A 22,539-nucleotide genomic window follows, 5' to 3' on the forward strand; every position below is an offset into this window, starting at 1 on the left:
TGAATATTAGAGATGAAAAACTGCTAGAATCTTATATTTGTGTGCACTCTGTGGTTATGGGCTCATATGGTATATTAGTGTAGTGTTCTATCATACACATATTTTTAACAGAAATGGGTATTGGCATAATAGCACAGGAATGATCACAAATGAAGGAACTGGCATGTCCAGATGAGGTCTAGAGAGTGTTTCCCAAACCAGGGTATGCTATATACTTCTTGGGGCTAGATGTTAAAATGCAGAAACACAGTTATTTCTTGAGATGATGTTTGAAACATTTGTGTCTTGGCTAGTGCATCCCTAAAATAGCTTTGTAACAAATTCAGTAGTTGTTTTCAGAAGGCAAATTATTTTTTTCAGGACCAAGCAGAACCTAGTGCAAGCTTGTACTTAAATAATAAGAAAGGCTGGAGGTAGAAACATCAGTTGGCTGAAAGATGGTATGTTTTCATTTTGGGGTTTTATGCTGTCAGTTGGTTTTGAACGTACTTAAGCATCTCTAGTTCAAAATTCTTACTATACTACTTGTGAAATTATAGTGAATAAACACATTCTTGTTGCTAACTCTTTATGCACATTAGTGTTTCCAGTTAACTCAGAATTCTGTTTTTCTTTCTCTTAGTCTTTGCGTCATCAGTGAATTGTGATACGGAGAAAACCTGCAACTTAATTATTTTACAACTGCTTTTTTTTTCAGTGCAGTGTTTTCTTTATAAAGAGAGACTCTTTATTATATTACCCATATAATAATAAATTAATTTGTCTCAATCAATTGGTTGATTTAAGGTAGGAACTGCTGTCTGAACATGCAAGTGTGCAGAATAGGGTCTCAGTGCATGACGTTTCCATCATGCCAGGGTCTCAGTAAAAGATACTTCAGATACACTTTTCAGAACTGTCCCAAATCTGTTGATATAAAGAAAACTGTTTCTTAGTTTCAGAATTCTGTGGTGGTGTCTTTTCTTGAAAATGTTGAAATGGTATATCTGAAGCATTTCTCTTGGGCTTCCCATCTTTCCTCATGTGTTTTAATATCTCATACTTGTCCTGGCATACTAAGAATATAAAAATCATCTTGAAAGAGTAAATCTTTATTTTATTCCCCTAAAGTATTGCTGAGTTTTATTCCTTTACACTGTAATTTAAAATAGTAGGTTATGATTAAATATTACAACTGTTAACTTCTAATGAAAGCCTTAGTAATTTTTCATAATCTAATACTAGAATACTGTGCTCCATACATTAAAAGGTAAAGTCTAGTGAACTGCTTTGGAAACTAGATCGTTGACTTAGAGTGATTATGAGTCTGCCTGTTTAAACAGTATTTCAGACAGACAGAATAGACTGTCACAGTCCATAGTGGATAATGAAATTATACATACACCACTATTTAGTGCAGGAAGCCTCAGTTCCATATGAAAGACTACACTGTGTTGATGCTGTATTTTATCCAGGTATCCCAGAATGATGCTGCTCATTTTCTTTATGTTCTACTTTGACATACACTCTTAAGAGAATAGAAGGTGAGGTGTTGAAAAATAACTTGAATCCTGAAGTTACTTTGGCATGTCATCTGGTTCAAACTAGGCAGAAATAAAAGTATTTAAAATCTGTTCCCCTGCAAATATTTTGGGAATGTAAGTGGCTTACTTTATGGCATCACATCAGAACCATTATCCTTTCCCCATTTTTTACATCTAACTCAATTCTAAATGACTCCTTTAAGAAAAAAACCTCCAACCCAACTAAACAAAACACATACAACCCCTCACCCCTTATGCTGGTTTTATTTCTTGTTATAAAGATATTGTATCCTTAGAAAGGTGTGATAACTCCCACTTAGATCATAATGTGCTAAAGTGCAGTGCATGTTTGCTGTGATCAACAACAGTGAGAAAGAAAATGGCTATAAAAAGGAAAATTTGAAGTTTTTAATTGGAATGTGCACTCTTTTTTGAAGTGGTTAATGTTTTGAGTTCTTATGCCAATGAGTTTATATACTGCTTTCTGAGCATTTTGTCTCTGCCCTCATTTATTGAATTAATTCTTTAATTAGTGTCCTTTGGGATGTCTTCCAGTTGTGGAACTCGTACTAAGATTTCCTTTTACAGAACTTACGACTGAATATTAGCTGTTTCTGAAGCGAGACACTAACCTCTGTGTGCCTTTTGCAAGTTAATGTTGACAGGCTCATAGGAAATGCAGCTGACGTTAGGAAGCTTGGGTGGGGACTACAAGGAGCTGGCAAGTACTCCAAGGTTCAGTGCCAGACATGCTGACACAACAGTACTTCACTTGTAAAAGTTTTCTTTAGGCTGCTAATTCTGTCTTCAGAGGAACTGGAACCAAAGCAGTGTCTCTGATGCCAAGTTAAAATAGCTAAAGTAACACTTTATAGGAAATTGAGAATGCGTTCTATGGCTTAGATCTTCAGAAATATTAGTAAAAAGAGCAAGCCTCTCTCTTAATGAAAGGGTGAGTTATGAACAGTGCCATGTAATGAATGCACTGCAAAACAAGTCCATCTAACTAGAGTGAGTGCTAGAAACAGCCCAAAGAGGGAAAGGCTAGCATTGTGAAGTCTCTGTAAATACTGTGCTCTGAGGGATTTATATCACAGTTTCAATTTATTTGATTTGCCAGTTCATAGTCATATTTCATAAGGCACCCTTTTAATAGCTTCCTTTAGCTTTCAAATAAAAATTGTTTTCTTCAAATGTATCTAGACATTGAGAAATGCTATGTGAGCACTTCTGCAGTAGTTTGACCATGTCACCTTAAGTATAATGTGTTTTATCTTGAGTTTACAGTATTTTTGGTCCATGTTAGAGCCTAAGAAATAGTAAGGCAATGCTTTGAAGGGGGATAAAAGTGGAATACAGCTTAGGTTTGCTTTGCAGAAGTTCAGGCAGAGTATGAGTTGCTGCTACCATGCTGTCTGCAGTTTTGTGTGTGGGAGGACTTCATGATGCCTCAGGAGGTATCATGGAGAGGAATCTTGCTGCGGAAGGCATGCCTGGTTTACAGACTATAAAAACTGCTGCAGTCTTGCTGGAAGGATGCAGCAGTATTACATAAGCATATTGGTTTTTTTTTTTTAATTTCAGCGTCACCCTTAGATTTTAGGAAGTGCTTCCTTTCATTTCTTAGAGTGCAGGACTCAAAGCAAGTGGTGGAAGAAAAGAGATTCAGATGATGAATTTAATCTGTTGAGTGTTTTTGCAGTGCAGTGTGCCATGACATTAAAGTTAGCTTTAATGTTATTGTTTCTTTTAAGGTAGGCACATGCATTCTGCTCTGCCACAAAAGTAGAAGTTCAGTTAGTAGACTGAAGCAGCTTTGCCTACAGCAGCTGGATGACAGTATCTTGCATCCATGGGAGACATTGGCTCCTGCTGACCTCAGAATTACAGATCACCTCTGAAGTCTCCTCTGACCTATTTTATCAAGTTAAAATTAAATAAAAGCAATATATAGCAATAAGAAAAGACTATTTTTAAATCTTGGAGGGTTTTTTGGATGAAAACTATCATACAAAAGAAAAAGTGGATTGAGCAGTTTTTTCTCTTAGATCACCTTAATAATTTTTCATAAAATTTCATAGTTTGACTGTGCCATGTTGGACATTGATGTCTTTCAGACCAAGATTTGTCTTTTCCTGAAGAGTAGCACTTAGTTAATTTTTAAATCTACAAAATGTAAACTGGTGATTTCTGAAAGCTATGTAGCAAGTAACTATATAGCCCACGACTTGCCTAAATCAAGCTGTTCAACTCACCATTGATTTTTTGTGAAGCTCTTGCTGGGGATCTGTTCTCATGTGTTTCTGGACATTCTGTGGCACATCTCTGAAATTTACCTTCTGTACTGCCTAATTGCTTTCAAATTATTGCCTAGATTTTTGTCCCCCCAAGTATGTAAATTCTTTTCCTGAGCTAGATCCTGTCTTTGCCAGTATGAGTGTACATAGAAAGGCACGTGTGTCTTAGCTCCATAAAAGGTCTGGAGGGCATGCTTGGAAAAGAGATTTAAACAAAAGGTTATTTTTCACTGAGATAATGACAGATAAACTTTGGAGAACATTGTCTTTATCTTGGTCACAAATTTGTTGAATGAAGGAGGATCCGAGAGATGCTATGGTGACTCTTTGCTTCCAGAGAGAAGTTCCTTTGTTGAATAAAAATTGTGCAGTATCACTGGATCTGGTCAGTGTCCAAGATTTGAACTGTCTCAGGGGATGGATTGCTGACATTCTCTATGGCCTGTTTAGGCATTTCTGTTTACAGATCTGTAGTGATCTATTTGCAGTGCAGTGAGGCTGCACTTCCTGTGGTAGAATGGTGTTGCTTAACTGTGGTCAGCTGAATTCCTTGGACAGGAGTTGAATTTTTCTAATGTAATGTCAATAGATTTTGCCAACAACAGCTGGCAATGAAGGCGCATGCAAGGCTAGCATGAATTTCTGATGGTATATTACATATTGTGAACTTTGTTCTTAATAATTTTCTGCATAATCTGACAAAAGTGAGCTGCAAAAATGACTTTGCAATTATCTAGTACAACTTCCATACTAAGTGTTTACTAGTAAGCAGGAGTTTTTATGGAGTGTATGGATGGACATTTGCTTTGATTTATGAACAGTTTCAGAAACACAGTAGCTGACACCAGTTTTCTTAGACACTGACAAGAAAGTTTGAGTATCAAACTTTTTTTCTTTTTTTTTTCCAGATGGAGCAATTGTCAGATGAAGAGCTTGACCATGGTGCAGAAGAAGATAGTGATAAGGAAGATCAGGATCTCGACAAGATGTTTGGGGCTTGGCTGGGTGAACTGGACAAACTCACGCAGGTGAGGGAAGTTTCACTAATCTCACAGAATAATTTTTTGTTGGTATTACATTTCTTTTCAGTTGAATACCAACTGCTCAACTCTGCCACTTGCAGCAAGGCAGACAGTAGCCTATGACCAGTTCATAATCTTTAAAGGTTGATAAATTGTCTTGTTTCCCCCATCCTGAGGTTGTTACATTCATTTTGTACAACCTGCTGGTTTGACCTAAGACAAAGGGTATAACAGTTCCTTCTGAGAATTACAGAATTGCTATTTTGTCCTTAAGTATGTAGAGCAACACGGACTTCAGCTGACAAGAGATAGGCTGTGTCTTGAAACATGGGGATTGACATTGTCCAGCTGTGACAGCATTTATTTGTTGCACCTGAACAGCAGTAAGAAAAAATTGTGAATGCTGCCACTGATGACATAATGAGATACCCTGATACACCCTCAGAGACTCACCATTGTTCCAGAGTACTCTTACTGCGTCAGTGAAGCAGCTGATAGGACATCTTTCGGTCCTTCCTTCTTTCTAGTACTTTTCCTTTCCTTCACAAGCAGCTACTGCATTTTGCATGGTGTGCTGCACTCCTGGGGTGATCATCCATTTCTCTGTGATTGCATGCAGGGGGTATTTGAGCTGTGTGAACTTCCTGAATAACATTTTTAATCTTCTCCTTGTTTGTCATGTAGAATTAAGCAGAAGTATGATAAGTGATGGTTCATTAAACTAGAGAAGAAGCAGTTTTTCTCATCTTCATCTTACCTGAAGACTGAAGGAAAATTGAGCTAATCATGTAACAGGATTTCAAATTCAGGCTCATCTCTGTTACTGTCTCTGCCATCAAGTTCTAAATGTATATAGCACTACAGGGGAAATCTTTTTTTTTTTTTCTGAGCTCACACATGCAGGGCAATAAAGAATCCTGCCTTCTGAGATGAGTGGAAGAGTGTGACATGAATCTGTATATACTAATTCTTGCTGGTTTTTCACTTCCTTTGAAGGGTTTTTAATGTTTAAAGGCTTTGTAAATCGCCTTGAGTGAGGATATTCACAGAACAGCACAATGGGTCCTAGACCCATTAAGCATTGCTTAATTTCAGGTGTTCTGCAGGCCTGTTGACCTTCAGTGACAGCAAGATTCCCCATGTATCACATTCCACTCCAGGGCCAGAAGCTTCTGGCCCTGTCGTGTACTTCTTGGCTCAGCAGCTGGATCACAGTTGCCCTACTTATAAAAATCCTTGTATTTATTATAGCCATCATAACAATTCAATGGGTCTTAGATCCTTTGTTCTCTGCTCCATTTTTTTAAAGATATGAGCAGCCTAGAAATATAAGTATACTTTACTTGGGACTTATAGCTGCACTATTGACATGCAGACTTCAGGGCGATGTCTCAGTTTGTTGTTGATCCACGCAAATTTCTTTAAACCTACTAAGAAGTACTTAATGGTAGGACTCATGTTATTTGTTTCTTACCTTCATATTGGTGTTCAAGACAGTCTGCAACATAGCCTGACAGTTGCCCTTCTATCTTTCATAACTACTGAGAAATGACATTTCCCCCAAAACTTTGAATGACCTCATACTGTTCTGCATAAACAAGTTAACGGAGCTGATTGTGTCTCAGATCATTTATTTGGACAATCACCAAAACTTGATGGGGCTGTTCCAATGAAGTCCCAATAAATGGAGGTGATTAGCATTAATGAGATCCAAAGTGCATTCTCTTGTAGTTTCAGTATTTGTTGCTATCTATGAGCTGGACTTCAAGAGCACTACGAGGAAAGGTTTTTGTCCTTGATATCCTTGATCTTTAACTTCTTTTTAGATTTCCTAAATGTTTATTTTTAGGAGATTTAAAGTAAGACCCAGATGTAACTGCTTTTTTAAAGCTCTGAAATAGTTTGAATGCCCATGGGAATCATTTGAATTCACTTTCCCTCTTTAACTCTTGGTCTAACAAAAGTCACAAAATCTGCAGCCTGTGTGAGAAATATTTGGTGTTGATGAAGGGTGTCTTAACATTTATTCTGCTTAAGTTATTCTATATGATGCAGGTTATATGAAAAAAAAAATTACCATGCTTCTCATGATTATTTAGAATTAAGCTTTTGGTGCTGCTGTAGTTTTCAGCAGCTCTCCAAACTGCTGGTTTAGCAGTTGTAGAAAATGTGCTCAGATAATGGTGAGGGCATATCACATGTGTGTCCAATGATCTGCAATAACTTTAATAAAGCCAGCAAAGCATGGTTGGGGTGCTTTTAACCAGAATATATTTGCTTCACCGGAAATGTTTTGTAGCAGTCTGTGGATTCAGTCTGAAGGAACAGAGACTAACTTGACTCTTCTGTCTCCAGTTTCCCTGATGTCTCTAGGGTTATAGATTTTATTTTTTTAAAAAAGTTCAGGCCAAGCTGAGGAGAGAAGGGGGCTCAGGAAGAATAAACATTAGGGAAAAAAAGTAGTGCATTTGATCTTTTTTAAAAAGGCTTGAGTAAAGATGTAGAAAATGAACATAAAAAGTTTAGGTGAGAAACTTTATTCTGTTGAAGCATATCTTCAGGAACTCTTTATCAGTGCAAGCCTTGCCTAATTTCAGATGTTCTGCAGCCCTGTTGAGCTTCAGTGACAGCAAGAGCTGGATTCCCTATGTAACACATTCCACTCCAGGGCCAGCAGCTTCTGACCCTGTATTTCTTGGGTCAGCAGCTAGATCACAGTGCTCTACTGCTTGCTACTTACAAAATCCTGGTATTTATTATAGTACTATACCCATATTAGCCATCATAACATAACTCAGTATATTGGTTAGAAAGAGTTTCTTTTTTTAACCTATGCTAGTTTTCCTAAAAAAATGTGCCCTACGTAAACTGGCTAGGGTTGGTTTTCATTACTTAATGTTATTCACAGGAAAGACTATTGAAAAAAAATTCTGAATTTCGTGAATTTAAATCCCTGTTCATAAAATAGGATTCTTCATTGAATATTTTTAAGCACTTATGCCATGATTATGCTCATAAGCTAATGGTGGATGTCTTAGACCATATTTTAGACTCTTATCCCAGTTTGAGTGTTGTGCAGTTTCATGCAGAGAGGTAGTTACAGCTAAGTCAGCTGTCTGTTTCAAAATGAGCTAGTGTCTAACACAATTCAAAACAGCATTTGGAAAATGCTCCTATCCTTTTGATTCTGAAAAAAAAGCAGAATGTGTTTAACAGCTTTTCTTCACTGCATAGCTGAAGTTAAATCTCTGTAGTATGACGATGTTTGCTTTCAGTCTAAAGCCTGAAAAACAGGGGTGCTTTTATATATACCAGTAACTTCTGAAAAATTTCTCTTAGTGAAAATAATTCTCATTCATCTTAAGGAATTGAACAAGCAAATCTTTGTCAAATTTTATTTGCCCTCATTTTGATCTTTTTCAGAGTTTGGATGCAGACAAGCCTGTGGCACCAGTGAAGAGGTCACCTCTCCGCCAGGAAACCAATCTTGCCAACTTCTCATATCGCTTCTCCATGTACAATTTGAATGGTTTGTTGAATTATTTACCACATATAGTTTAAGAAAAATACTAATTCAGGAAAAAAAACTATTCCAACTATAAATTAAAATATTGTAAAATATAAGAACATGTAAATACAGTTATAGCTGAGTTGAGAACATATTTGCTGAAGGCATTGCTTTTTGGTGTCCTTTTTTTTCAAGTATTTGAGTCTCCTAAAGCATTATCTTTTACAACACTTAGTATTTGAGAACTTTAGTGTAGTACTTGTATGAAAAGCTTGTTCTGGGATCTGGTCTCATGAAAGAATGACTTAATGTGTATCTGTTAACCAGGAAGAAAGAGCATCTTGCTTTACGGAACAGAATGCAGGAATATAGCTACAGAATGCTTTCAGGATAAACAGAAGGAAACCTTAATTTAAAGGTTTGAGTATGTATATAGTATTTTTGTTTTGGTTTTGTTTTTTTAAAGCTGTTGCATTACTTTAGCAGAAAATGCTTAGCAAAATATCTGCAGTTTTTCGAAAAGTGAGGCATGATATTACGCAAGTGCGTTTTTGCATTCCATTCACAGGAAAGCAGTTTAAACTTTTCAGATGCAATCTGAACATTCATAGACTTCTTTTGCTGACAAGGGAGTTTAACCTAAATAGTGTGAAAGTTGCACTGGTCAAGGATAGTAGTGCAAATGAATTTTGTTTCAGCACTGCACAGATATTTTGCACTACAGATGGGAAAACAAAAGGCTGCTTCCTTTGCTCTCTTAACTATTAGATCCGATAACACAAAGTGAGACATTGCAAATGAAATAATTCTGCACATACTGACTACTCTTGTTTGTTACAGAAGCCCTGAATCAGGGGGAGACTGTGGATCTGGATGCCCTCATGGCTGATCTCTGTTCCATAGAGCAGGAGCTCAGCAGCATTGGCTCTCATTCAGCAAACAATGCTGCAGTGAAACGCCTTGCCACAGAACCCAAAACTCAGAAACCACCTGCTAGTCGACCTTCCACTAAGCACAGCAGTGTGAAAGGATTGTCCTCCTCTGCTAAGGTGACTAAACCATCACATGCCAACGTGTCTCTGGATGACATCACGGCACAGTTAGAGAAGGCCTCTTTGAGCATGGATGAAGCAGCCCAGCAGTCTGTTGCAGAAGACACCAAGCCAGTGGTTACTGCCCAGCACAGGAGGACAGCATCTGCTGGCACTGTGAGTGATGCTGAGGTGCGCTCCATCAGTAACTCCTCCCGTTCCAGCGTGACCTCGGCAGCTTCCAGCATGGACTCCCTGGATATCGATAAGGTGACAAGACCTCAGGAGCTGGACTTGACATCGCAAGGGCAACCAATCACCGAGGTAGGATGTCCCTAATTCAAGATTTTTGTTTGGTTTGGGTCTTTCTCTTCAAACTTAGACCTCATTCCCCATGCTGACACTCATAGCTAAATATCTGCAGTGCAGTGGGGTTGATTGAACTGCCCATGTAGCTGCTTCTTTCTCTAGTTTTGGTTCTGTCTGCAAGGAAACTTCTTATAAAGAATGTGTTTAGGCTTTGGGTTTTTAGGAGCTTTCCCCATCTCTTCCTCCTCTCAAGCCAATCATGCATTTTAATGTTTTTATAGTTAATATTTTTATTCCAAGTAAATATCACATATTGCCTTTAATTTAAATCTGAGGAGTGCACAGCTGTGGAAAAAAGAAAGCACAATTGACAAAATTCTATTCCTCTTACAGTACAGTTAATACCTGAAACACATGGAGCAATCTACAGCTGTCTGTCTGGAGCTATACTATACCAGTAATTTGCTGACTTAATACTCTTGTTTAATGTATGACAGGAGGAGCTCTTCGAAGCAATACACAATACAGAAAAATAACTGGGCTGCAATACAGCATTAGCAGATATTAATTTGGGATTTTGATGCTTTGACATTGATTAATTAGAGAGGAAACTTCAGTAAGAGCAACCAGTTTGGTGAACATTTTAAGTGCTGGTGACTTGAGAGAAAATGTGGACAATGTTCCAGTGAATTTTGAGAACTTAAACTTAGAAGTTGTCTTGTAGAAATACTCTCTGAAACAGAAATTTGACCTGTTAAAATGTCAGTTGTACTAATATGCATGTTCTCTTTCATGAGAGAAGACTGGAACAAACTGAATTTATTCTAATCAATAATTAAAACTAATCTGAATGTGCTGTACTGAAAGCATGGTTCTGCACATCTGCAACAGAAGTTCATCTGATGTAAAGTGAATGATGCAGGCTTGTCAGTCATGATCAACTCATTGAGGTCACACTTTGATTTAAATCTTCATTTGAAATAATGAGAAATGAATGACAGTTTAGGTCAACTTTCTTTTCGTATAAAAAAGTTAGTGTTCAGTATGCTTCCTACTCAGTGAAGCTAAACAGATAGAAATGTGCCCTTTGCTCTTTGGAAAGTTAAAGTGCAAACCTTTGCATTATTGCTGTAGGCCTGAGTGTTCAAGTCCAGCCTATGACAGTCATTGATTATATTGTTGTTTGTTTGAGAATCATTTTCTTTTTATGGCATGATAAGGCTTATATTTGGGTTGTTGTTTTGGGGTGGGGCTTTTTTTCTTTTGTTTTGGGTTTGGTTTTTTTTATTGTTGTGTTTTGTTTTGTTTTGGTTTTTGGTTTTGGGTTTTTTTTTTTTGCATCTCCAGCTGTTATTCATGATTATGTTTTTGTTTAATGTAGAAAGTTAGGTAATCTTGCATTTTTATTTCTTCTCAGGCTGAAAATACAACTTTTATCAATTAGTTGCTCTAGCTTGCATAGCATAAGAAAAGCATGAATGTTGCATTTTTTGGTTTTTAATGGAAGGTATTTTCTGCAGTTGATCTTGTAGGTCTCCTTCTAGATTCTTTTACTTTGGGAGTTATATGCTTGAGGCATCAGTAAAATTGCCCTTCTTGTCTCCCGAGTTTTTTTAATCCTTTGTGTCATGAGTAATCAACAAACCACCTTCTGCCCTTAATTACCTTGATGTTGGTGAATCAAGGGACAGAGGTCAAGAAGTTGCTTTGTCTTCACAGGAAGCTAATCTGTATTGCTGCAAGTGTTGCAGTTGCTGTTTCAGTTGCTTTCTGACCGCTTGGCCAGTGACTGCAAGGCTCAAAATCATCCCCAAAAGCTTTCCCCAAAGACATGTGAGGGCTGCCTTTGTACAAATGCAGTGATTGCTTCTCATATAAGAATGTGGCTATTGTTTCTCTCCCCAGATAAGTTGATAAGAGTGATTGATTCCTTTGAAGGAGGTAACCAGAAAGTGTCAGTAATTTGAGATCCAGATTCTGCTCTCCTCTTGAGAGCAGAAACCTCTGCACTCATTAACCATGCTGTTTGCTTTGGCTCCATTCTTCTTAATTTCAGTGCCCTGAGGAAGGTGTTTAATTCTGAGAAACTGTCCCTAGGTTTACAGAATTGGTATTCAACTATTCAGTATTAAAGTTGTTATGTGATGGGATGGGGCTTCTTTCAGAGAAGTTTCTTTTCTCATCACTGGTGAACAGGGAAAGGGAAATCACTTTTTTTTGAGTTTGTGATAGATTTTGTGGTGGTGTTTTTAAAATGAATTTAGCTTTTAAATGGATTCTTTGGAAGACTCATTGGGTATCAACAAAGCTGTTTATTTCCTATGTCATTCATTTAGTGCCCAAAAACCAGTTTAAGGGTTTATTAATCCTCTTGGCTAGGTTATGAACCAAAACACCTTTTACTAGTAGGGCTGAATTGTACTCTTCCACTCACACAGTTGACTCAATGGTGCTGTTTCTAATAGAAAACATCCATTTGAGGAAATAGCCTTTGAAGTCCTAATGTCCATATAGGGAAAAACTCAACAGTTTTTATGCAGAAAGTGGGAGAGGCTATTTATTCATGGTCACAGCAGATCTGTTTTGAGATTTGTTATTCTGAAGTAGTGCTTCAAGTTAGCTCTTTTGCCTGTCTTCCTTGAGACTGCCTGTAGGTGAGCTGACCTTTAAAATTTTTCTTTGCTGCTGTGGCTCATCTGAAAGAGGTCAGTGTCTTGGCAGCTCTGCCCTTTTGACCGATACTTTGTCTTCTCCAGGCAGTATAGACTTTAAAAAGTCATCCTTTCTGCTGCAACTTCATGTTATGCTCTTCCTGAGTAAAATGGAAGACAGTTTTGATGGGAGGAAATGCTTGTCTGAAAAAAGAAGTTAGGCTTTGCAGTTATAAGCTTCAATATTCTATCTTTAGAATTATTTCTGCTGTGTTATTTAAGAGCTCTCTGACTTGGTAGTGCAGGAAAATCCTGTAGAAGAGCAGTCAAGTACTGGCCCACTGAAGGTGTGTGTAGTCTAATATACTCTCTGGCTGGTAACAGGGACCAGTATTATCAGAAAAGGCTGCAATTCCACGGCCACCAGAAATAGGAGGATATGACTTCCCTTTCCTCTCATCCTTCCTTCCTCACAGTTCTTTCCTTACACTCTCATCTCCTCCCTTGTCTCAGCTTTGGCACTTAACTGGTAATTAGTACCCCAAAACTTTGTGCTTCAATTCTGTGTCTCACTCTGTGTTACTTAGGTGAACTGCAGAGGCTCAGAGGACTGATGCATATTAGGGGACTGCGCATAGCCAGGGACTGGAGGCTGGAAGGGAGAGCGGGAACTCACTTGGTGGTGGTAATTGATTATTCAGAACTTCTTGCCTGAGTATTTGGACAGATATCTTAGTGTCTTGTCTTCCTCTTCTCCTAGCAGCCTGTGCTCTAGGCAGCTCCTGGGGTTGCAGATATATCAGCATGATGACAGATGATAACTCTCAGTGGTCATATTGGCCAGGACCATCCTTGTACTCATTCTGAATTTGTCTTTAGATCACTTTCAGGGGCATTGACTGGAGTTCCCTTGGTTGTCTAAAATTGTGGGTTTATTAGTTGTCATCATGGTTTATTTTCTTCCTTTCCTCCTTTCCTGTCTTAGCACTATCTCTTTAGACATTGTGAATGTTGATGTTTTCAAAGACTATAACTTTGTAGTCTTAAGACATTCTCTTGGTGGTACTAAGTGTCTTCTGACTGCACTTCTTGTCTTCAGTCTCGCCTTAAGTATTGTTGAATAAAAAGTTGTCTCCACCCCACCCTAACTCCATAATTTTTTTGCTAAATTGAAGTTTGTCTTTGACACAATGACTTCACAGATCGTTGCTTGAACAGTATTCTTTCTGAAATTGGTACTTCACTTTTTTTTTCTATGCTTTTAGTTGTATAATGAGTGGCATGCACCTTAAAATGTTGTTTCTGTGGGGAATTACTTTACTTGTATGTAGACTAAATGAGTGAAATAATAGCATGCATGTCTTGAAGGTAGGGGAAATTATGTCTCTGTGACTAACTTGTTGCCTCCACCCATATTATCTTTCTCTCCTTCCTCGGCCAGCAAGAAGTTGTCTCTGTTTTCAGTGAACTGTGCTGGAATAGAAGGAGAAGAAAGCGGAGGGGAGAGAATAGAGAACTGTGTTGATGATGCTTATGTAGCTGTCTGTGTCTGGAGAGTGAAAGGCTCCATTCATGGGCAGTCATTGTTACTGTCCTGCACACACTCAGTGAAGAGGTTGCAGATAAGTTTGAAGTCTGCCATCTGGTCTGGCATAGTTCAGCATCACCCCCCACCCCTCTTTATGTCTGTAACCCAGTTTGCACAGCTGAGAGATTCTGCTCATACAAAGATAATAGAAAATTTAGCTGGTAACACTACATGATTTAATTGCATTTTATTTTTTAGCTTTCACTTAAACTCATTGTAGATTAATACTTGATGCTTGAGGGGTAAAAATCATGAGAAGAGAGTGGCCAGTGCAATAAAGCCACATGGTTTTTGCTTCACTTGACAGAAAAGGCAGTGTAGAGTAAACATTAATGTTTCTTTCAGGGTAAAAAAGGGAGCTTTGGAGGCACAACAGTTAGTAGCAATTGTCATGTAAGCTGAGCACACATAAATAAATCTGTACTGGCTAAAAGATCCTGTGGGGTAAAATTAAAAAGTTGAAATGGTTATAAGGGAATAATAAAGTTTATGTTTCATAGCAATTTTGCTATATTTTTTACGTGGACATGCTAGCATTTCATTTGCCTGTGCAGTGGTGTAACACAGAAGCTTTGGTACCCATTTAAAATTATTGAGGGTCATGTTTTGTGTGGAATTGCTAAATGTTGCTATGTATGAAAAGGCAGTTAACTGTTAATGTGTGCAGACAAACTGATGATATATTTGGTCTTTGTTAGGCAACGGTGTCTTAAAATAGAATTGGGCTGCTGAATCTCATCTGATATTTGTAGGTAGTTGAAAGAAGAGTTATGGTCTGTTTTGGCTCTTGCAGGAATAGAGCATTATTGGCTTTTGTATTTTGGGAGCTTGAAGTTTGAGTACTTTTCCTTATGGTCCATGTGTTGTGTGGTTAGCAGATGTGAAGGATGTTAGACTCCAATTTGTGAGAGTAGTCACAAATAAGCAACAAACAAGGCATGGCAGTGGTTTGGTTTGTATTTCATCTAAAGGCTTAAAAAAAAAAATTCATTTTCTGCCAGTTGTGTTATGTCCTTAGTTTAGAACACAAAGTCTATTCTGGAGCGTTTCCAGTTCTGCTTTTCCTAAGCTGAAAATAGTCAATGGAAAGACTTAATTTGAAACACAATTAGACCATTTCTTCCTCTTTCTTTTTTTCCAATTATTAGTCACAAAGTGTTCTTTTATAAGTCAAAAGCAAGGGAAAATTTTGCTTATCTGTCATCCTGAAACATTACTTTGGCTTCCAGTTTTGTTGGCATAAGAAGTGTGAGCCATCCATTTTTCAAATGTTTTTGAAATACATGTAAAATGACTCCTCATTTGCCAGACTTTTGGAAGCTTTCATAGCATTCTCTGAGATAAACATATGATTTTATAAAATATAAACAATATTTATGTATTTCAAGTAAATAATCAAATGTGCTTGGCTATGCATAATCATCATATAATGCACTAGCACTCAAGGATTGCTAATACACTCTTCCCAATGCCTGCAAACCAGCACATAAACTTTTTTTCATATTATACTTATGGAATCTGCAAAGCAAATGATGGAAAGGGATAGTTTTAATTTTTCTAAAGCATTTTCAGTTGAGATCCAAAGGAGGCATTCTAAAAGTTTTGTTTACTGCACATCATGGAATGGTAGGTTTCAAAATTTGGGGTAGATAGATTTAAAATACATGAAAGGGAAACAAGAATTTAAACATTATCCTTGCATTGGTAAATCTTGATTCTCCACTCAGTGTATCTGACTTATTTTATAGCTATGGACCTAAAATTTATCCTTTAACTTTTCCACATAGGAAATAACTAATTGAAGTGTAGCAGAAACCATAAAACATGTAAGAATAGTTTCTCTTCAGTCAGCTTTGCCTCACACTGATGGAAAAGCTTTAAAGTTCTCTCCTGGGAGGGAACAGGAAATTAGACAGTGTAATGTATGTTTGAGTCTTCTTTGACACCACTGGCTGGCAAGGCTGGTGTCCACTCAAAAATTACAGTTAAGGTGTACTTTGTTAGTGTAAATGTGAACACCAAAGGCATTGGCTCTAAATACACCTAAATACACTGTTTCTTTGGGATTTTCTGTGAGGTTGGAGTCTTCTGTGGGCAAACAACTGAATGATTCATTCTGCTATCCCAAATGCTGGGTAAATAAGCACACTTAAAAAATAATCTCTTTGTTTTTAGGCCTGTTCCATAGCACTTCAGAAAAATACTTGTGTTTATGAAATGTTTTTTGAGGAAAAAATTGTACCATTAATACAGACAAGCCAAGAAAATGGTTGTTCAGAAGTTCTTTCTCTTACCAGATTTGTCTGCAAGAGGAGAAATGCCATAGATGAATGACGAAATCTAGGCAGCACACTCTTGGGACTACCCACCAGACTTGGGTTGAGAAATCAGAAGTCTTGCTTTATGATGTTACCAAACTTTGCTGAAAGTGTGCTGCAGGGGAGTTGTATGCATTGATTGCAGTTTCCAGTAACGATATCACTCTACTAGTGATGGTTAAGTATGGAGCTTTTAAAACAGCCAATTTCCTTGTGGATACACCATTCTGCTGAAAACAAATTTCTTTAGTTTTTCTGCAACATTTGATTAGATTAGAGATCTGAAATACTAAAGCTGTAGGAAGTTAGATTACTTGTTTGTCATTGTTTCAGATTGCCAAAAAAGAAATTTAGGACAGATGACAAAAATTAAGAACACAGCCACCAGTTGTGGAACATTAAACTCTTAACAGGAGGAAAGAATTTGTTGTTTTCCTGAGTTATCTTGCTGCTGCTTCAGTTTCTGAGTGCCTGTTTTCCTGCTCTGAGGTTTTAATAAGAATAAATTGTAATCCCTTTTGAAAGAATTTTTTTCTAATATCTAATCTAAACCAGCTCTGGTGCAACTTGAGGCCTTTTATCTTGTCTTATCTCTTGTTACTTTCAAGAAGAGACTGTCACCCACCTGTCCACACCTCCTTTTAGGTGGTTGTAGAGAGTGATAAGGTGTCCCCTGAGCCTCTTCTTTGCTAGGTTAAACAACCGCCTTTGCAAAAGAAAGCAGAAAATGGATATTTTTAGCTAGATGTTTATCATATTGTGTCCATATGAGTAAGTTCCATATGAATGCATAATCATAAAGAGATTGGAAAAAAATTTTCAGTGCTCCTTCTCCATCTTTGGATCAAAATTACAAAAATGATTTTAAATCTTTAATTCTTGAGTTCTCTTTTGGAAACAGTGGATTCTAGTTCTTGAAGCTGGAGTCTAAAGAATTCAGTGTAGGGATGTAGTTGAAATGGAAGCTATAGTAATCTTTTCAACAAAGTTTTGCAAGCATATAGCTTTCTATTGAACACTGTATACTTCAGTTTCCCTGATTTTTTAGTTTGTTTTTTAGGGACAGAGAATGCATTTAAAAAAGGATTTTGTAGTGTTTCTCAACTGTGATATTAAATCCAAAATAGTGGCACAAGAGTGCCACCAGCTGGTTTAATTAAACATGTGTATTTATTAAACTTAGAGTTTTGCAAGAACCATGGCAAGGTAATTACATGCACAAGTCCTCAGTGTGCTCTTATTGCCTTTTTTTTTGGTACTAAGGTAAGTTATTCTGCTGTACAAACTTTGAGTGAATTATGTCTTTGAATGTACAGATAGTATTTAACAAGAAAAGAAGTTTTCTATTTACCATGTTTAAGGCATATGAACCGGAAGATAAAATACTTCAGAAGATCACTAGGTCATCTTTCTTACAATTCCCACCCCAGTTGTTGATCATGATTTGTTAACTGTCAGTGTACAGAACATATGTGACACCTTTGAGACTATTGTACTATTTTAAAATTCTATATGCCTGTTTTCTCAGCCTTACCTTAATCAGAGGAATTAGATGCAATTCAGTCTCTTAGTGATGAGACTTAATCTTTCTAAATTGATCCCACTTTTCTGTACTAAGTGATCATAAAACCTAACAAGAAAATAGATCAGTGTTCAGATTTTGCAAAAATATGCAAGTGGAATTGAAGAAAGGCGGCCATGTATATACAGCATCTTACTTGTGAACCAGTGGGCTGCTGCCATGGCAAGATGGGCTACATGGCGTTCGTGCTTCAGATCTTAGCTAGGCAGCTCAGTTTATCACCTCTTCTTAAATGCTTTTCTTAAAATCCAGCCATCAGTTCTCGTCTGTAAAAAAATAAATCTAATATGCTCAATTATCCAGTGATAGTTTAGTTTATGGAATTGGAATTGGTTTTATATCCTAGGTGAATCTTAGGTGAGGCGCTGGGGGAGAGACAACTTTGTTGCCAGAGCTTGAGTTCTCGTTGTTGTAGCAGAAGCAGGTGGAAGAACAGATGCTTTTCATGGTGGAAGACTAGAAATGACTCCCTAGGAGTAATTATGTTTTGGTTTTCCTGGATTTGATTGCTGTTCTTTTTAGTCTAGTGAAGTACCTGGAACAGAGAAGTAGGTTAATTTGTTTGGCAAGATCAGGCATTTATATTGATATGTATTTCAAGTCCTTAAGTAGAGAGGAAGAGTGGGCTATTTAGATCCTCTGTGTGAACCATTGTGATTGTACCATCTAGAAAAGAATAATAAAATATTTATCTTCCCCCAAACAATGGAATATTCTAGGAGCAACATCTGTTTGCCTCAAAGCTTGATGTTTGAGCTGAAGTCTTTCTTTGAAATAGACTAAATGCTTTAAAATTGGATTGTGAAAGTAACACATTGTTCTAAAATGAAATTTAATTTATCTACTACTTTGTGCATGCCGAATATTTAAACATTTTTATGTGTGTGTAGTTACTGTTTAGCTGGGCTATAATTTCTAGAACTTGGACTTTCCTGTTGCTTTGCTGCTTCTGCTCATTCTAACTTTTGGGTATGTGCAGTACTGCAGAATTTGTTATAGGGTAGGAAGAAGCCATGCAGAAAAAATGTCTGGAAAAGAGCTGTTGCCTTCCTGTTTCTAGGCATGTGGGATCTGCAGCTCCAATTCACATAGGCTGTTGTCATCACACTGGTGTTCCACATTTTACTGGTCAACCCCTATTCCTGTAAAATATCATTATCAAAGTTTCAAGTGGCTATTATGTTGTACGAAGGATATGGCATTCCCATTTTTGGGTAGAATTTCCTTGGTGGAGATAATGTTGTTAAATACAAGATAGCAGCAGCCAAGATGACTAAGAAGGTTAGTTGGCCTACCTTGGCCTTCCCTGCAGGAGAAATATTCTCCAGCAAATAGTATTTCCTTTATGGAGAGATTCAATATCCTGTATTCATTGACACTATTGTTGACTTACAGGCTAAGACAGAAGGTTACTAAATTCTTTAAGAAGGGGCTGCAAGTGTACATTGTAGTATTCCTTCTACTGCAGTGCTCCATTCACCAAGAAAGGGATCCATATTAATCAGTCCATGATGACTGACAAGAACTCTATGAAGAAACTCTTAAAAAATTTTGCTTGAACTTGTCACTGGGTTTTTATATATACTTTTGGGGTTTGGACTGAGCCAACCCATTTTATTCTGCAAGTTGTGTAGCAGTACATTGTAAGGAGACCATCCTAAACTGACTCTGTGGGAAGTTAGAGCCTCTGTGTAAGAAAGGATACAATTCAGTATGACTGTGAATAATTATACCAGGTATTACAAACCCTCAGTGTGGTTTGAGCTAGGCAGCACTGCTGTGTGTCTAAAACATATGATGTAAATAGAGACAGTATTTAATATGCAAGCAGACAAATAATTTACTCTGTAACATAACCTGTGTCTATGTTAGTGGCTAAATACCCAGTGGAACTTTGGCTGGAGCCTGGGTTTAATTTCAAATGCTGTGTAGAGTCTTCCCTGAGGTGTAACTTATAAAGCCTCCTTGAGATCCTAATTGCTCATCCCAGCATGTGGCAGTCACATCAAGTAAACTCTCCCTGCAGGAATTGTATTCTCCAAACTATTTGATATTGCCTTGCAGGAAGTTGTGGACATGGGCTCTTCATTTTTTTCATCCTATACCCTATGGTGGCAATGAAGAATAGGTGATACTCGGTATTGCTAATTACTAAACAAGAGTATAGTAGGCATGTATAGTTTTCATGCCTTATTCTGTATAGCGTTGAAACAGATTGTAACCACTTGGGACAAAACTTGCAGGATGGTGGTGGTACACAGATTTACTTTATGCTCTTTAAAGTTGTTTAAGTGCTCTTGTTAAGTGCCACAGTAGTAGTCTAATTTCCTTAGCAGACTGGACTGTGTGGTTCTGCAAATCGCTGCGTGATGATGGTTTTGTTGCCTGTAGCAGGTGCTGGAGAAGATAATCACTGGGATCTGCCATTAACTGATTTCTGTCTTTCTCTACTGGCTGCTTCCCCTTTACTGATTTTGCTTCCCATTTTGAAAACAGATGAAAATATATTTTCTGCTAATTTATCTTCCCAAGGGAAGCATGGGAATTTGTAATTTTGTAATTTGGACTATACAAGAGAAGAGAGACTTAAGTCATTTAAAAAAAAAGGACGTGAATTTTGAGTTGGGTTGGTTTATTGCTGTGGTAATATCTTTCTTTAAGAATGAAACAGCAACCCACGTAAAAAGCATAAAACTAGGATGTCTCCCAGATGACCAATTTATAGTGGCTCTATGTGTAGTGAAAGTGGAATGTTTAGTTTTAGAAGACTGGACAGGATTTTGAAAAGCATTGTAAGACTGTGTTTTCTTACTTTTATAGTTCTAAATGTCTTTACAAATAAGTTTTCTCTTGCAGAAAGGAAACCAGTGGCAGGTAAGCAAAAGTTTTCTTAATTCTATTGCATGACATTTTGTACAGAAGAAGATTAAAATAGTGTCTTTTATTAGTGTCTTGTGTAAAAGCACAATTGCTTTTACATCAGTGTATTGGGCTCATAGTATTTGGGAATGTTTATGGGAGGGGAAAAAAGTGATGATGTAGGGGTTTTTTTCTTTTAAACTCTGCTTTATCTTCTGTAATCAAGACACCATAAAATTACTATACTGACTTCCTTTGACTTACGTTCTTTCTCTTTCTTTCTGCACAAGCACTCCTATTTGGACAGGGAAACCTCCCTTCTTCTGAGAAACATTGCAGGAAAGCCTTCTCATTTGCTGACCAAGGTGATGATGCTTCTTTCTACTGTATGTGACTGTTTCTGTGTAGAAAGAATGCTTTTGGTGTGTGCTATGCTTCTCCACTCCTGCCCTTTCTGGGAACTTCTGCATTTACTTACATGATTTTCCTGATTATCCAGGGTGCTTTTAAAAGATTTAATTGTATTGTTTGTTTCTGCAGATTTATTGAAGTGTTCAAGTCCTTTAAAAACTTAATAGCCATATTAGCAGGTAAAATGCCTTAGTTGAAAAGGAAATGTACTGAGCTTGAAGTTCTTTTGTTCCTATTGCCATTCACTAGTTAAAAAAAAGAAAAGATCCTAGTAAAAATGTGTGAGTGTTCAGTAGTTTTAAAAGCCATTAGTAGCCTAAAATAAGTTCTCTTGCTGTATTGAAGATGAACTAGTAAGTAATGGGATATTTTTTATAACATTTTGATTGTTGACTGAATATAATGTGGGGAGAATATTGTAGTAAGACAGTGGTCTAATGAGCCAGGTATATACAAATCTTGATCATAAATAAATTTTCTTCACAGCAAGGAGGTCACTAATGTACTGAGTGATCACAAATTGTCATTCAGTTTGCTAAAAATTACATCTTTTATATGTATTTCCTTTTGAAACTAGAGGACAACGGATGGAGCAAGCTATAAATCTCTGATGAAAATACAGGCTGGGATGAAGGGCTAACAGTTTCATGTAGCTGTGGTGTCAGATGTTGCTGATGCTAATACATACTTCAAAACCATATCTGTGTGGGTTTTTTTTAATTCACAGATATTCTACTGGAGAGACCTCAGGCAAGCCTGAAGTAACAAAATGCAATTTGGTGATCTCAAAACAATGAGGATAATGTTCACTGGGCATAAGTAGTCTGTATTTAGCAATAAAAGTTTAGAACTGGTTTACTGCTTTTTTAAAAATATCTTAATATTCTTCTCAAGATGCTCAGCATGTATCTTGACAACAGGTTTTCAGGCTGTCTTTCAGAGGAGTACAAACAGCCAAAAGCAAGTAATCTTCTGCTCTTGTGATTGTTTTGCTTAAATTTTAAGTCCATACCTCTGCCCTGACCCCAATAGCTCTTGGCCCCTCTGCACTGCCCAACAAAGCAAACAGCCACCAAAACAGCAATTGGCTTGATTGCAAGTAGATTAACAACAGCTGTGGCCCAAAGAAACCACAATTTTCTTTCATCTCCATGTGTCTGCAGATCCTCCCTTCTGGTTGTTTATATGTGGGTGAGTGTTAGTTACCATAGAGGAACTTAATTTTAAAAAGTACATTAAATTATTCCTTTGTGTCATATAACCATGGAGTAGCTCCTCTCGGGTATTCTAATACACTCCACAGTTAAATGTTTGTATTTATAAATCCTTGTGTTGGCTAATTAGGCTTCACAGCTCTTTGATTCAGGTGCTTTTGGTGAGCCTTCTGATTTTCTGAGGGTAATCTTGGTCAGCTTGTGACTGTTTCAGTACAGCTGTGCC

The 22,539-nt window shown here is 37.3% G+C and overlaps 1 protein-coding gene across 2 annotated transcripts in view; it reads left to right on the forward strand.

Moving 5' to 3' along the window:
* Positions 1-22,539, forward strand: part of RAPH1 (Ras association (RalGDS/AF-6) and pleckstrin homology domains 1) — an 80,876-nt gene that overhangs the window by 28,652 nt on the left and 29,685 nt on the right. The window contains exons 2-5 of one of the 2 annotated variants that reach the window (XM_030952286.1): positions 4,729-4,848; positions 8,266-8,371; positions 9,191-9,705; positions 20,979-21,053. In XM_030952286.1, coding sequence (XP_030808146.1) covers positions 4,729-4,848; positions 8,266-8,371; positions 9,191-9,705; positions 20,979-21,053 — 816 coding nt within the window. The remainder of the gene's footprint in view (positions 1-4,728; positions 4,849-8,265; positions 8,372-9,190; positions 9,706-20,978; positions 21,054-22,539) is intronic. The other variant, XM_030952287.1, reaches the window with a different exon arrangement.

Source organism: Camarhynchus parvulus, chromosome 7 (genome assembly GCF_901933205.1).
Source record: "Camarhynchus parvulus chromosome 7, STF_HiC, whole genome shotgun sequence".
In the NCBI taxonomy this organism is placed as follows: Eukaryota; Metazoa; Chordata; class Aves; order Passeriformes; family Thraupidae; genus Camarhynchus; species Camarhynchus parvulus.